Here is a 13,992-nt window from a genome sequence, read left to right on the forward strand (position 1 = left end):
CGGGGTGCCTGCTTGCCTCTTTACCGAGTTCATCATTACCGGGGTGCAAGAAAAAGAGGCCAAACCCCGGCTCCCCAGCTCCCATACCCGCCCCTGCACAGGCGCCTCCAAACAGGTGCTGGCCCGGGGCTGGCGCGCCAGCAGGGGGCGGGGCGCAGCGCTCCGCAGCTTCCTTCTAGGGCCAAGTGAGCGTGGAGTTTCGATTCGCAGAGCCTGCGCAGAGGGGGCCGGCCCAGCCCGCCCCCGGCCCGCCCCCGCGCTCCGCCCCGGGGTATGTAAGGGGGTTTCGGGTGGCCTCGCGGCACCGCTAGACTCCGTGTCCCTCCGCGCAGGCGGGCGGCCCCGGAGAGCTAGTGCTGCGAAGGCGGCGACGGCGGCGACCCCTCCTCATCATGGTGAGCGGGAGGGCTGGGTCGGGACCCTAATGGAAAACGAGAGTATTGGGGGACTTGGGGGCGGGGGGAGGAAGTGGCATGCAAATGAGGACTCGAGGTTCCGGAGTTGAGTCGAGGCTTTCTGGGCTGAGGTAGGGGCGATGCGGGGAGCATGGGGAGTGGGGATGGCGCTGGAGAAAGAAGGGAATTAGGGAATCGGGACTCAGAAGCAGCTCCCCCGGAGCACACCCGGGTGGCGGGTGGGCCGGGGTAGCGGGCACTGGGCCGCTGGGCGGGCATTCGGCACCCACTCCCTGCCCAGGGCCTCGTCTGAGATAATGTGCGCCTGCTGAGCTGTCTGGGTGCTGGCGGGAGGTGGGGCCTCGCGGCTTAAAGGAAAAGGCGCTTTACAGTAAAAAGTGTTGCCGCCTGTGGCTTTGCGCAAGCAGGAAAACAAGCGGCTTAGAGAGGTGCTGCTGACACACAGCAAGGGGTGCGAAGAGCCAGACTCCGACGCAGGTGCCCTGTACCGCCTAGTCCTGGGGCGGGCACAAAGACCACGACTTTGTGGGGGGCCCAGGGCAGAGGAGGAGGTAGCAGGCTGTGCTGAATGAAGCCCTTTGTCCAGCGCTCTCCGGCCCAGCCCCCCACCAGCCCTTCTGTGGGACCATTGTCCCCCCATCCCAGACAAGAGAGTATTATCTGTTACTGGCATTGTTGGGGGAAGGGAGGCGGTCTTTGGGTGACCCTTCTCCACCCCCACCCTCCTCGGTGCGCTTAGGGGCCAGGACAGCTGTGGTTTTACACAGACATAGAGCCCCCCACCTCCAAAGAGGTCATCCTTAATAGAGGCCAGGAATATAAAGTTAGACTTCACTTCTAGAAACGCAGGCTTCAGGCCCTCCCCTGCAGGCACTTCCCAGCAGTTTTCCTTTCAAGGTGGCGGCAGTGGGTGATCCTTGAGGCTACGGTTCTCCTTAAGAGTTTGGGACTGCCCAGACAGCCCTCTCCATACTGCACAGCCAGAAGCCCTCAGGTCCCAAGGACCTAGGAGAGACCATCTAGAACCTCATGGCTTGGGAAGGTGCCCATGGCTTGGGAAGGTGCCCACGGCCCCGGGGGTGCCTGTCAATCAAGGGCCGGGGTGCCTGGAGTGGGGGGATTCCTGAATAGGGCCAGGCCTGAGAGGAAGAGGAGAGGCTGGCGGGGTGGCCCTGCGTGACTTGGCTGACGCCTGTCTTCCCCTCCTCACACAGAGTAGAGGCTTCTCCCGAAAGAGCCAGACGTTCCTGCCCAAGGTCTTCTTCCGCAAAATGTCATCCTCAGGGGCCAAGGACAAGCCGGAGCTGCAGTTTCCCTTCCTGCAGGATGAGGAGACGGTGGCCACGCTGCAGGAGTGCAAGACGCTCTTCATCCTGCGAGGCCTGCCTGGGAGCGGCAAGTCCACGCTGGCCCGGTTCATCGTGGACAAGTACCGGGATGGCACCAAGATGGTGTCTGCCGACAGCTACAAGATCACCCCTGGCGCCCGGGGATCCTTCTCTGAGGAGTACAAGCAGCTGGACGAGGACCTGGCTGCCTGTTGCCGCCGGGATTTCCGGGTCCTGGTGCTGGATGATACCAACCATGAGCGGGAGCGGCTGGAGCAGCTCTTTGAGCTGGCCGACCAGTACCAGTACCAGGTGGTGCTGGTGGAGCCCAAGACGGCCTGGCGGCTGGACTGTGCCCAGCTCAAGGAGAAGAACCAGTGGCAGCTGTCAGCAGACGATCTGAAGAAGCTGAAGCCTGGGCTGGAGAAGGACTTCCTGCCGCTTTACTTCGGCTGGTTCCTGACCAAGAAGAGTTCCGCGGCCCTCTGGAAAACTGGCCAGACCTTCCTGGAGGAGCTGGGCAACCACAAGGCCTTCAAGAAGGAGCTGCGACACTGTAGGTGGCGGGGTGGGTGGGTGGGGCACTCAACCTTATTTGTGATCCCCCTCGCTGGCTGGGCACAGGGTGCTGCGTGCCCGGGACCATTGTTCTCCAAGCTCTTGGGGGATGCAGGGGGGCTCACCTGGCGCTGGCACAGGTCTCCTGGGGCGGTGCACACTCAATGGGACATGGGAGAGGTGTTCACCAGGGACTTTCCCTCTCACCGTCTTCCCAGCTGCCCTCTCCCAGCCTGGACCTAGACCACCGACCCTGTCTTAGAGGTGGGGAGAACAAATTGCATACTGTCATAATAGGAAGTACATCAACATTTCATAGAACCCTGGAGGGAGAGTCTGGTCCAGTGTTTTCAAACTCATTTTTAGCTGCAGAACCGTTTTCTAAAATACAATATGCCGTGGAGTCCTAAGCTGCAGAAAACTTACTATTAGAACTATTGTAAACACCAGCGGGGACGGTTCCCAGGCCCTGAGCTTGCCAGCGCACCTCCTGTGGTATTGCACAGCTCCAGAGAACAACCTAGAGTCCAATCTCGTTTTTGCAGATGGGAAATGCACAGAACGGATGTGGGGTTTGCCCAAAGCTGTTGTGAGAGCCCTAGACTCTATCGCCTCTAGAGGAGCCTTCCCTTATTGGGTCAGACCAGAGTGCCCTCCTGCTGTTTGCTCCACGGAGAGGAGAGATTTGGGATAGGGAAAGCCCCCCCTAGTGGCTCTTCTCCTCCAGTGATCTGGAGGACATGTCACCCACCTACTAATCATCTCTTCTTCCTTTAATGCATTCCTAGTTCCCCCCCACCCCTTAATTTTAGACTTGAAATATCCCCACCTGGGTTTCTTTGGGTTGTCAGAGGTGAGTTGTGCCTGTATACATTCTCCAAGGACTTTTCTCAGCTCCTAAGATTCGAATGCTGGGAAAGCAGGAAACCAGGATGCTTACACCACCTGGTGTGAGCAGTGCCTGTGAGTAGCGTGACAGAGACGTGCCCGAGGCAGGGCTCCTGGTTAGCACTGGTTCTGCCTTGTAGAGTGATTGCCTCTTGAAGCTGCATTTATCATTAAAAATTGGGATCCTCAATTAACTAGAGATCGATCCAGTGGTTAAGATCCTGCATTTCCAATGCAGGGGGCATGGGTTCAGTCCCTGGTCTCAGCACTAAGATCCCACATGCCCCACGGCATGACCAAAAAACCAAAACCCCCTGGTGTCCTTCTGCGTAGGACAGCGCAGGAGAAATGTGGTGGGCCACACACAAGGCCTGCCCTCCGAGTGGGGGTCTCCCTCCCGTGTGGAGGGTGAGCTGCATCCTCAGAGGGACTCAACCCTGGGAGCTAACAGGAAAAGCCTAGTGATGGAGAAGCTAGCCTTAAGGTTATCCCATTATCTCCTAAGACCCTTCCTGTACCCATTACTTTCTAAGACCCATGGTAGCCTCTCATCCACCCAAGGAGGCTGCAGGCTACCTATTGTTCCAGTGACCAGCTGTTTCTTGTTCCAGGGGCCCCGAGTGAAATGGGTCATGACTGATAGTTATCTGGGTGGTCACCTCCTATTGTATCTGATTGACAGATGAGAGTCACTCACTTGCCCCAGGTCCAACAGCTTGGAAGTGGGCTGGATGTTATGCTCTTTCTGGCTCCTTCCATTATACCATACAGTTCCCCTCCTCTTTTTTCTTTCTAGCTCCTTTTTCATGACCTGCTTCCCTGTTTTTTCAGATATGTAGCTCTGTTGAAGCTCAGATTCCCTTGGCTTATGCTGCCTTCCCCTGGGTTACAAGTGCCTTAGTTTTCAAGTCTGGGTAAGAGATGAAAAAATTTGAGGAACAAAAAGCAGGGAACTTAAAGCACCTTTTCATAGCACTAGAGTTGCTATTAATTTGACCAACGAATGAATGGCAGATTGCTCAATTACAGTGGATTGCGAATTTAAGCTCCACATTGGATGTTTTTCCTCTGGCTCTCCCAAGCTCTTGGTGATAGCTGCTGCAATGCCCCTACTCTCCCGCCCTGACCACCCTCCCTCTCCCCCCGCAGTTGTCTCTGGGGATGAGCCCAGGGAGAAGATTGAACTGGTCACCTACTTCGGGAAGAGACCGCCGGGCGTGCTGCATTGCACAACCAAGTTCTGTGACTACGGGAAGGCCGCTGGGGCAGAGGAGTATGCCCAGCAAGATGTGAGTGCTCCCCAGGAACCTGGCGGAAGCAGGGAGAGGGCAGGGCCCTCTGGAGAACCAGACAGCCTCTCAGGAAAAGTGGAGTCTGTCCCAGCTTGTGCTTCTGCAGCTTTAGTGGTACTGAGCTCAGTCGCCCCGCTAGGCAGTGCCACCAGCTTGTGCTGTGACCCTGGGGCCTGCCCCTTCTGCAGATGCTCAGGGAATGCTGGCTTCTAAGCCTGTGTTCATTTCCAAAGGCTAGAAGTCCCTTACCCCCAGGAGGCTGGTGCTCTGAAGTCCCTGTCCCGAGTCTGAGGCCTGGTCATGCCCCGGAATGGGGAGTGTCGAGGGATAGAAAGGCTCATTGGCTTAGGGGTATCAGCCCCTTCCCTGCCTGCAGGCTACCCCGTCTCCTACCCACAGCCTCTCGTATTGGGTCCTTAACCACCTGGCGTGGCACCCTGGTGTGCCTGGCTGACCCCAGCCTCCTTCAGGTTGCCTCTGCAGGAAGGCTGTCCCTGACCCTCTGCCAGCTCCCTCACTTCTCTGCCTAGTGTAACAGCCATTATACTTACTTGTTCAGTGGTTTCCTCCCACACGAATGGAAACTTCGTGTGGGTCAGAGGGCAGCAGTGTGGTTCACCTTGTATCCCTAGCGCCTCCCAGTTGCATGAATGAACACGCAGCACACACTTTCACTCCCACCTCTGACTGTACATTCATTTAGCAAGATTTACTAAGCACCTGTTAACTGCCAGACAGGGCTTCCCAGCTGGCTCAGTGGTAAAGAATCTGCCTGCAGTGCAGAAGACTCAGGTTCAATCCCTGGGTCGGGAAGATCCCCTGGAGAAGGGAATGGCAACCCACTCCAGTATTCTTGCCTGGAGAATCCCATGGACAGAGGAGCCTGGCGGGCTAGAGTCCATGGGGTCGCATAAAATAGGGCATGACTGAGCACACGTGCACGCACACAGTAGACACTGTTGGGGTGAGGGGTCATGAGCAAAAGAGGGAAGTTTTTTATGGTCAAAATGGGAGAGATGGGCTTTCTGAGAATCAGGTATACCGTAAGCCACAGTGTATGGAGTAGAGTTTGATCAAAGGCCTTTATTTCTGCCCTCGCCCCACCCTCCAGGATATTGTCTGGATATCAGCGTGCTTTTAAGGGGTGAGTAGTAATGACAGCAGCCCTTGCTAGGTCCTCAGTCCTCACCCTGAGGAAGCTTCAGCATCAGCCCTCTCTTACAGGTGAATGAGCCTTGCAGCTTGTGGGTGGGGAGCCCAGGCCTGAGCCCAGGAAGCCTGGCGTCGCTCACCCCTGCTCTCTCCTTCTCTCTGGCACCTCTGGCTCTTTCAAGCAGCCTGGCCAGTGTCAGTGGAAGGACGTCCACCCGGCACCAGGCTGCTTGTGGCGCTCACTGTCCCTCTGTCACTGCCCACCACCTCTAGCTCGGTCCTCTGCCCTTTCTCCCTCTGTAGGTAGTGAAGAAATCCTACTGCAAGGCCTTCACGCTGACCATCTCGGCCCTCTTCGTGACACCCAAGACGACGGGAGCCAGAGTAGAGCTGAGCGAGCAGCAGCTGGCCTTGTGGCCAAACGACGTGGACAAGCTGTCTCCCTCTGACAACCTGCCACGGGGCAGCCGCGCACACATCACCTTGGGCTGCGCGGGTGACGTAGAGGCCGTGCAGACAGGCATCGACCTGCTAGAGATTGTGCGGCAGGAGAAGGGGGGCAGCCGCGGCGAGGAGGTGGGTGAGCTCAGCCGGGGCAAGCTCTACTCCCTAGGCAGCGGGCGCTGGATGCTGAGCCTGGCCAAGAAGATGGAGGTCAGGGCTATCTTTACAGGATACTACGGGAAGGGCAAGGCCGTGCCCATACGCAGTGGCCGCAAGGGTGGCTCCTTTCAGTCCTGTACCATCATCTGAGCGTCCTGGGCCACCTGCCCCTTCTTTACAAGGGAAGGAGGAGGGGAGGGGAGCATCCCTCTGCTTGATCTTTGATTCTTTTTTATTTTTTACTCAAAGTTAACTTTCCTATAATTTTTAAAAACTTGTAAAATAACCTCTCTCTTTTCCTGCCCACCCCCTTCCCGTCTAACACTCAAGCTTTCAACACAAGGGGGTGGGTAGGCGTCATTTAGGAACCTGGACCACAGTTGACCAGGTTGGGCCAAGTTTGGCCTGGACTGGAGCCACGACCCTAAGCCCTGCTTCCAGTTACCGGGCCCCCAGGCCCACTGCCCCGCACAAGGCTGGCTAGTGGGGAGGGGACACCCCAGCACTGCAAGTACTCATGGAGTGGTCACCAGCCACAAAAAACTGGTAGATTTGAGACGGGAGGACCCCTGGGTTTTGAGCCCGTTTCCTAATCAGAATGTACTGTTTTCCAGGGCAGAGAAAGGGTTTCCCTTACACCTTTGGTCCTAAGTGCCTGTCCCCTCCTCACACTATAACTAGGTACAGTTTGACAACTAGGGGACAAAACAGAATAGGCAGCAGCCACACCCTAGGCTGGCTGCAGGTCTCACCCCGGGAAAGGGATGGGCTGCCGTCCTTCCAGCTGTGTGGCCCTGCTGTGTCGGTGGGGAGATCGAGGCCAGAGACAGAGCCTCGGTGAGAAAGTACCAGTCTTTCCACCTGCCCAGCCCATCCTGCCTCCTTGGTGCCTCTGGAGGCCTTTGTGTCTCTGCTGAAAGGGGTCAGTGGGCACCAAAAGCCAGTGGAGTGGCCCCTGGCTGTCACGGGCCACGCCCTATCCAGTGCCTCTGAAGGAGGGGTTTTAACACTGCTGTAGGAGCTGGGGTTCCTGGGGTGCCCTCCACTGCCCTCCGCTCAGTAACGGCCCTGCTAATCAGGCTGTCACTTGATAGAAACGCCTGAAGTTACTCTCCTGGCTTTGCCCAACCTCAGCAACTTGTAAGACTGATAATGAAATAAATCATGTTAATCCTAGCTGCGTGCATCTCTCTCCCGCTGTGGCCCGCTCAGTCTTCCCGGGGGCAAGGGCAGGGTGCGTTAGGACTGCCTTTGTCCCCCAGCTTGGGGCCATCGGTCCTGTCTCCCTTCTGCGGGCTGGGCACAGCTGTGGCGAGGCTGGGCAGCTGAACAGTGTCGGCTTTCATGAGGAGGCAGAAGGGAGAGAGGCTGGCCTTGGAGGCGCACAGACAGCAGGGGTTGGCTGAATATGAGGGACACGTAGCACAAAGCAGCCCCCCGCCCCCAGTCACTTGGCACAGGCCCCCAGGTGTGCCCAGCCAATCCAGTCGGAAGGACCTCAGCAAGACCCGGAGTTCTTCAGGGAGGGCCACCTTCGGGTCAGTGCCACTTCAAACACAAGGGAAGAGCTGACATTCAAGAATCTCTTCCAGGCTAACAGAGGCCTGGGTGGCTACATGGGAACTTCCCAGGCCTTATGCAGTCAGCACTTCACCAGGGTCTTCACACTGAAGGGAGAAGACTGAAAAGAAAGGGGCCGAGGCTCATAAGGAAGATAAATAGTTAGCTATCTGGGCCAAGGTCTTTACCCAGCCATCTCTACTTACCAGAGCACCAAAAATCATAGCTTCAGCCAAAGCCTCAAGTGTCTGCCTGGATGTCCTGAGATGATTCACCACAAACACGAAGCTTGACCTGAACAGCGTGACAAATGCCACTGCTTCCTGCCCCCGCTTGCCTTCCATGCAGGAAGGGGCACGTGGAGAAGGGCAGGGCTGTTTGCTAAGAATCCCAGCTAATGAGCCGATGTCAGCACCCACACCCCTTGGCCCAGGAGCTGCCTGGCCCACTTGGAAAGGGTCTGAGGGTGAGGGAGGCGGCATTTTGTCTTTGTTGCCATCTCCCTCAAGCAGTGGGAACTGTGAACGCCTGTATAAATCTGAGTTAGCCCAGCCGGGCACCTGGCACCCACTTTGGACACATGCAGCTTCTAGTGATTTCTATGGCCCCTACCATAAGATGTGTTCTGAACTCACTGCCCCATGACTGGCATCAGGCTGGGCCCAACAGCATCTCCAGGGCCTGCTTAGCATGCACGTGCTAAACAGATTTTTGAGGGGGCACCCGCACCCCTCGTGGGACGGCTGACTGAGCCTGAGGTCCACCTGGGCATCCACTCCGTGCTGGGGGCCCAGGTCTGGCCCCGCTGGCTGGAGTGACAAAAAGCAGCTGCCAGAGCAAAGTGCCAGAAAGGGTCAAAACATTTTATTCTCTTAATTTTTTTTCTTTTTTAATAAAGTTAAACAGTAAAACAAAAATTCACAAGCTGCCCTGTCCGCCCCCCGCCTCCCTCCCCTCCCCGCAGTCTTCGGCGCTGGCTCCCTTTCCTTCACCCCACTCACACAGACACAGGGTATCCAACTGAGAAAACGAAACTGCTCTAAGGACATGGAGACATGATGAAGGGAGGAGGTGAATTGTGTCCACATTCGAGGTTAAACTGAGCAAGTCTGCATTTTCTGGATTCTGGGTGGTGTCCTTTCATTAGCCAAACTGAAAAAAGAAATTCCCTGGACCAGACGCTGCAGGGAAAAGAAGAGTTTGTCAGTTGGCTCTGAGTTTCCGAGGGAAGACCACTCTGCCCTGGTTACGAAGGGCTGCTTCAACCGCAAATGGAAAGCCGTCTGAAGGTATCAAAACAGGCTGGGCCCCGGGATGCAGGAGGAGGCCCACAAGCTGGTGGTGTGTGTGTTGTTCTAACACCTTCACCCTCACAGGGAAGCTCTGGTTAGACACCTCCCTGACCCCAAGCAGGTGTGGCTTTTGTGCTCCCTAGGCTGGGTGAGCGCAGAAACGTCCCCCCACAACCCTCCCGCCCCGCCCAGCCTCAGCGGCACCCGAGGGGGTAGACGTCCTGCTAGAAGAGAACTCTGCTGCCTCCACTGATGGGCCTCTCTGACTCCCAGAGCGCTGCCTAACTGGGGAGCCCCTGTGTCGGCTTGTGGCCTGGGAACTCAGGCACACCCACCTTCAAAGCTGAAGCCCCCAGGACCGCCAAAGAATGCCTTGAAGATATTGTTTGCATCAAAATCTGCAGAGTAAAATAAGAAGCAGAGAAAGCACAAAAAGGTGAAAAAATCAGAAGTGTCTGAAGAACTTAACAGAGAATGGGTCTCCAAAGCTCTCCCAGATAACAATCACTTCCGTCCTTTGCCCAAAGTCATGGTCGAGAGGCAAGCCCACTACTTGGTCCCGCTTTGTTCTGTTCTACTTCCAAGTGTGTCCCAAAGGAAAGCTTTCCTTGCCTCAACGCACTTTGCTCCACCTTCTCCACAATGGGAAATGCCACTAGAACCTGTACACTGTCTCCCTATATTGCTGGGGCTGCCCCTGAAAGGACCGGACTCCATCCCTTAGGTGCCACCAAGGCTCATCTAAGAATGAGACACGACTGAATGTGTGCGTGTGATGCCATATTCTGTCTACATCATATGCCAGAAAAAAAGCTACCCAGTGGCAATCGTGGTATTGGGACTGGCATACATTAGATCATTCCCAATTAATACTCAACAAAACCTACGGGGGAAGCTCAAGTAACCAGCCCAAACCACCTGGTCAGTGACAGCAGCAACACTGAACACTGCTGCGTCGAGCCTCCCGCGCGCGGCGCTCTTCTCATCAGGCCACGGTGGGCCTCACGTAGCCAGTCTGCCTAAGCTGCACAGATTTATCTCCAGCGGCCAATCCCACAGGCACATGGTATTTAAAAGTGAATTCTTTGCCTGTGTATCTGCTCATCTTCCTGGCTCCCCCAGCTCAGTGAACGGCCCCACAGAGTCAGCTGTGCCCAAGCCACTCTTGACTTCGTCCTCTGCCTCTCCTGACATGCTCAGCAGCCAACTCCTGCCGATGCAGTCTCCCAACCGTGCCCTCGATCCTCTCCTAGTGATCTTGTTTTCCCTCCTCTTCACCTTTTCTAAACCAGCTCTCCTCACAGCCATCGCAAATATAACTCCAGAGCTAAAATCAGGTCCACGGGTCCCTTTCTTAAACCCTTCAACAGCTTTTGACTGCTTACAGCTCTTCTCAACTGCTGGGCAGAGCAATGTTTATTATTGTTAAAATTAGGTTTGTAAAACACACCCACCCACCCTGAACTGGCGAGGTCAGGGTTATCTATGTAGCATCATCAACCTTATTTTAAGTTCCAAAAGATTTTCTCAGTGGAAGAGAAAGGGCTGGCATTAGAGGCAGTGGTCTGAGAACTGTGCACAACTCAGGGCTTCTTTTATCCCCAACTGAGCTCACAGTGAGCAATGATGCTCTCAGCTACACTTCACTTTCATTCTAAGTCTTCTGGGGAAACTGAAGTCTGTGAGGGCTTATGGAAATGTGCCAGACACATAAGTATCAGTCATCAGACACTTTGCAATGGGAGAAAAAAAAAAACTTCCAGCCAAAAGGAAAAACCCAATGTTTCCTGTAGCCTCCAAGGCCTGCTGAGGTCTGACCCAGCTACTGTGTTGCTATGCCCCAAGCACTCTCTATCCTCCTAGCCAAGCCCTGGTCACTCCCTACAGTGCTGTGCTTTTCTGCATATCCAAGCTGTCCCTTGCTGGTGCTGACCTTGGCACTCACTCTGTACCCCTGGCACCTGCTACACCTGACTGCCCTCATTGGGCTCCATGTCTATCAGACCAGGGGTCAGACTTGGCCCGTGGACCAGGGTTTGCAAACCCTTGGACTATGGGTTTCAGCTTTGTTATTTTCCATACCCATCACAGTACCTCACACATTACAGCTACTCATCAGAGTGCACTTAACAAACTGTTGGGCATCACTGGCTGATGACATAAGACACCCCTACCCCTACCCTACTCCTCCACCCACAGAACGTCTTCAGGAAAAATGCTAACATTTCACAGGTGTCAGGTGCAACCCAGGCCGCCCCAACCAACTCCCAACTTACCACCCATATTCATGCCCTCTTCATCAAGGTCTTGTCCACTATCATAGCGAGTCTTTTTCTTGGGATCAGAGAGAATGGTAAAAGCTTCTCCGACTTCCTTGAACTTTTTTTCCTCCTCTTTCTGAACTTCAGCACTGGCTCCACTGTGTCGATCTAAAGGGAGGAATACAGCAAGAACTCAAGAGTCTCAAGAAAACAGAGTTCAAGGGAAACACTACATTATGTCTCATTTTACAATCCAGTACTTCCCACATTTGGTGTATACAGAACCAAGCACCACCTAATTCCAGCTGAGGAGCCTCTCTCAGGCTTTGGTGCTGGACTGACCATGGCAGCAGCCAGCCCGACCTGCTCCTGCCACTGAGCCCCGCTCCCCACCCGCTCTACCTGGATGGTGCATCAAGGCCCGCTTCCGGTAGGCTTTCTTGATCTCGTCCTCAGAGGCATTCTTGTCTACACCAAGAATCTTGTAGTAATCTTTCCTCTTACTCTTCTTCAGTTCTAACTGTGCATTTTTAAGGAGCTGTTTGTGTTCTGGAGGAAGACATTTAGCGTCAACGGATAAATCTGTTTTTGGCTTCCTTTACCAAGTCCCAGCCCAGATGCCCTGGAGTCAGAAGCCCTGTTAACCATACAAGGGGCTTTTATGATGTTTTCTTGTGGAGATTAAAAAAATCTATTTACACTTAGGTTCTTCCCATGGGCCTCATCACACAGAAAAGGAAAGTGGCAGGGAGAACTGGGGACCAGAAAACAGGTGCCTTGTCCCACATTTGGGATCTCTGCTCACTTTTTCCAATGAGCTCCAGGTTCACCCTTGAATCAAACTACTCCCGTGTCCAGTTTTAGGACCTACAAGTCAGACCACACAGTTCCCTGAGGAACATGTGCTCAAAATTCTTTACCTTTTGTTTTCTCCGTCTGATACACTTTCTCATAGTCCCGTACTGCTTCTTCATATTGTTCTGTGTCCAAGTAACTGAAAAGGGAATACAGGGCAGTACAGCGACATAAATAGCAATGGCCTTTGGTATCACTCTAGGTAAAGAGGCATGGCTCAAGCAGGAGACACAAACTTTTGGCTGAGATGCTTCATGACACAGGAGTCTTAAGCTAGCCACAAGAAAAATTCGCTACCAATCCCTCAAGAAAAAGAGAGGTCTCATGCCACTTGCACCCACCAGCAAAGTGATACACTGCTCTGAGGAGAAAGCAACCAAGGGAGAACGTTCCTTCTGATTTCACTCAGAGCCACCGAGAGCCATCTGGATCACCTTAGGAGAGACAACGTGAAGGTACCTACTTGACACTTGGGACTGAAACAAGGGAGAAAAATTATCAAGTGAGACCAACGGATATGGAAGAGTTTTGAAACCGAAAGTGCCATAAACATGCGGGGCCAGCTCCAATCCAGAGGAGATGTGAGATTAGTCAGCCACAAGAAGGATCAAGTTCAAGGTGGTGGCTGCCGGCAAATGCTTCCATTAAGACTAGTCAGTCTGAGAGATACAGGTTAGTGAGACAGAAAAGGAGACTGTGAACACAGGCTTGATTCTCTTTCAGTGGCACAGAGGAAGGAAGGACCCTGACCCAAGATGGGAGGAAACCAGCTTGACAGGCTGATCGCCAATCTTATAAATGTCTCTTCCACAAAAATAAAGTAGCATTTTCCTGATGATATCACTTGCTCTGAGACTGGCCTACTGATTAAACAGACTCTTGTAGGAATTCCAGAAACAGTCACCATCAGCTGGGGAATGGAGAGTGACCATGCAGTGCAGCCTGCCACTGCACAGAGAGGTTCAATTTCTTAGACCACTGCTACACAAGCTCATCTTTGCAAACATCACACAGCACCCCCAGGCCCAGAGGCCAGGGCAGAGGGAGCATTACTGATGGGGCTGGCAAGAGACAAGCCCAACATTCTTAGGCATCTCCAATTTTCTGGCCACATCTTGATTTATGACTTTTAAAAAACGGTGCAAAACCAATGCCCCACAGATGCAGGGCACAAATGCTATTAAGAATGTAGAGAATCCATTTTCAGGATTAAGTGTAATAATATAAACTGAAATAACACAAAATTAGTAACAACTCTGGGTAAAGACTGATTTGACAAGAAGGCTAACCTGATGGACTTTCCAGACCCTTACATAATGTACTAAATAATCTTACATTACAGTTTTACTTCACACTTTTTTTAAAATCCAAGGACATCCTAACATCAAAGAAAACAATTTTAAAAAGAAAAGTAGAGCTTTAGGGAAAACGGAACGCTCTGTTCAGCCCATGACAGGAGCTGCAGCAAAGGTCCGGCCTCTCCCCACCAGTGGGGTGAGCTGACGCAGACCCAGGCAGCACTCAGGCTTCTGGGAAGGCTTCAGCCTGAGCTAATCTCCACTACTTCTCATCAGTCCCAGCTGCTCCAGAGAGCTGTTGCCAAGTTCTCAGCCAACTGTGCCCGAAAGTGCAAGCTGTGCCTAGTGGCAGGATCTCACAGCAGACCCACGCAGAGGACAGTTCTGTTTCTACCACAAAGATAAGGGGCTATCTGACCAAAGCGATTTCTGTTTATTGCATACACATGAATAAACCATAATCTTTCCTCCCGCTACCCTAACAAATCC

General features: G+C 53.8%; 2 protein-coding genes and 1 non-coding gene across 7 annotated transcripts in view; 2 read left to right on the top strand and 1 right to left on the bottom strand.

The window, feature by feature from the left end:
* The first annotated feature begins 166 nt into the window (after positions 1-166).
* Positions 167-7,413, top strand: CNP (2',3'-cyclic nucleotide 3' phosphodiesterase). Of its 4 annotated transcripts, none has more exons than XM_027516851.1 (4): positions 167-395; positions 1,631-2,300; positions 4,340-4,479; positions 5,938-7,413. In XM_027516851.1, the coding sequence occupies exons 1-4, from the start codon at positions 393-395 to the stop codon at positions 6,385-6,387; spliced, it is 1,263 nt and encodes a 420-aa protein (XP_027372652.1). In that variant the 5' UTR covers positions 167-392; the 3' UTR covers positions 6,388-7,413. The 4 variants fall into 4 exon arrangements, with proteins under 4 accessions (XP_027372652.1, XP_027372654.1, XP_027372653.1 ...); XM_027516853.1 differs by lacking the exon at positions 167-395 and adding an exon at positions 481-526; XM_027516852.1 differs by lacking the exon at positions 167-395 and adding an exon at positions 1,225-1,313.
* On the top strand, positions 5,225-5,295 carry TRNAC-GCA. The gene has a single exon. It is a non-coding gene; the product is annotated as a tRNA-Cys (tRNA).
* Positions 7,414-8,639: 1,226 nt separating the features above from the next.
* Positions 8,640-13,992, bottom strand: part of DNAJC7 (DnaJ heat shock protein family (Hsp40) member C7) — a 30,209-nt gene continuing 24,856 nt past the window's right edge. Inside the window, exons 11-15 of one of the 2 annotated variants that reach the window (XR_003506689.1) lie at positions 12,271-12,344; positions 11,753-11,899; positions 11,366-11,518; positions 9,425-9,487; positions 8,640-8,978 (exon numbers count right to left, since the gene is read on the bottom strand). Coding sequence is in view for 1 of the 2 variants with exons in the window: in XM_027516850.1 (XP_027372651.1) it covers positions 8,941-8,978; positions 9,425-9,487; positions 11,366-11,518; positions 11,753-11,899; positions 12,271-12,344 (475 nt within the window). In the remaining variant the exon portion in view is untranslated. The remainder of the gene's footprint in view (positions 8,979-9,424; positions 9,488-11,365; positions 11,519-11,752; positions 11,900-12,270; positions 12,345-13,992) is intronic. The other variant, XM_027516850.1, reaches the window with a different exon arrangement.

This window comes from Bos indicus x Bos taurus, chromosome 19, assembly GCF_003369695.1.
Source record: "Bos indicus x Bos taurus breed Angus x Brahman F1 hybrid chromosome 19, Bos_hybrid_MaternalHap_v2.0, whole genome shotgun sequence".
NCBI lineage: Eukaryota > Metazoa > Chordata > Mammalia > Artiodactyla > Bovidae > Bos > Bos indicus x Bos taurus.

What these genes read in the sequence shown, in the direction of transcription:
- CNP (XM_027516851.1), top strand. An exon ending in CAAGAAGGAGCTGCGACACT is followed by an intron (nt 2,301 to 4,339) that starts GTAGGTGGCGGG and finishes CTCCCCCCGCAG; the next exon opens with TTGTCTCTGGGGATGAGCCC. An exon ending in AGGAGTATGCCCAGCAAGAT is followed by an intron (nt 4,480 to 5,937) that starts GTGAGTGCTCCC and finishes CTCCCTCTGTAG; the next exon opens with GTAGTGAAGAAATCCTACTG.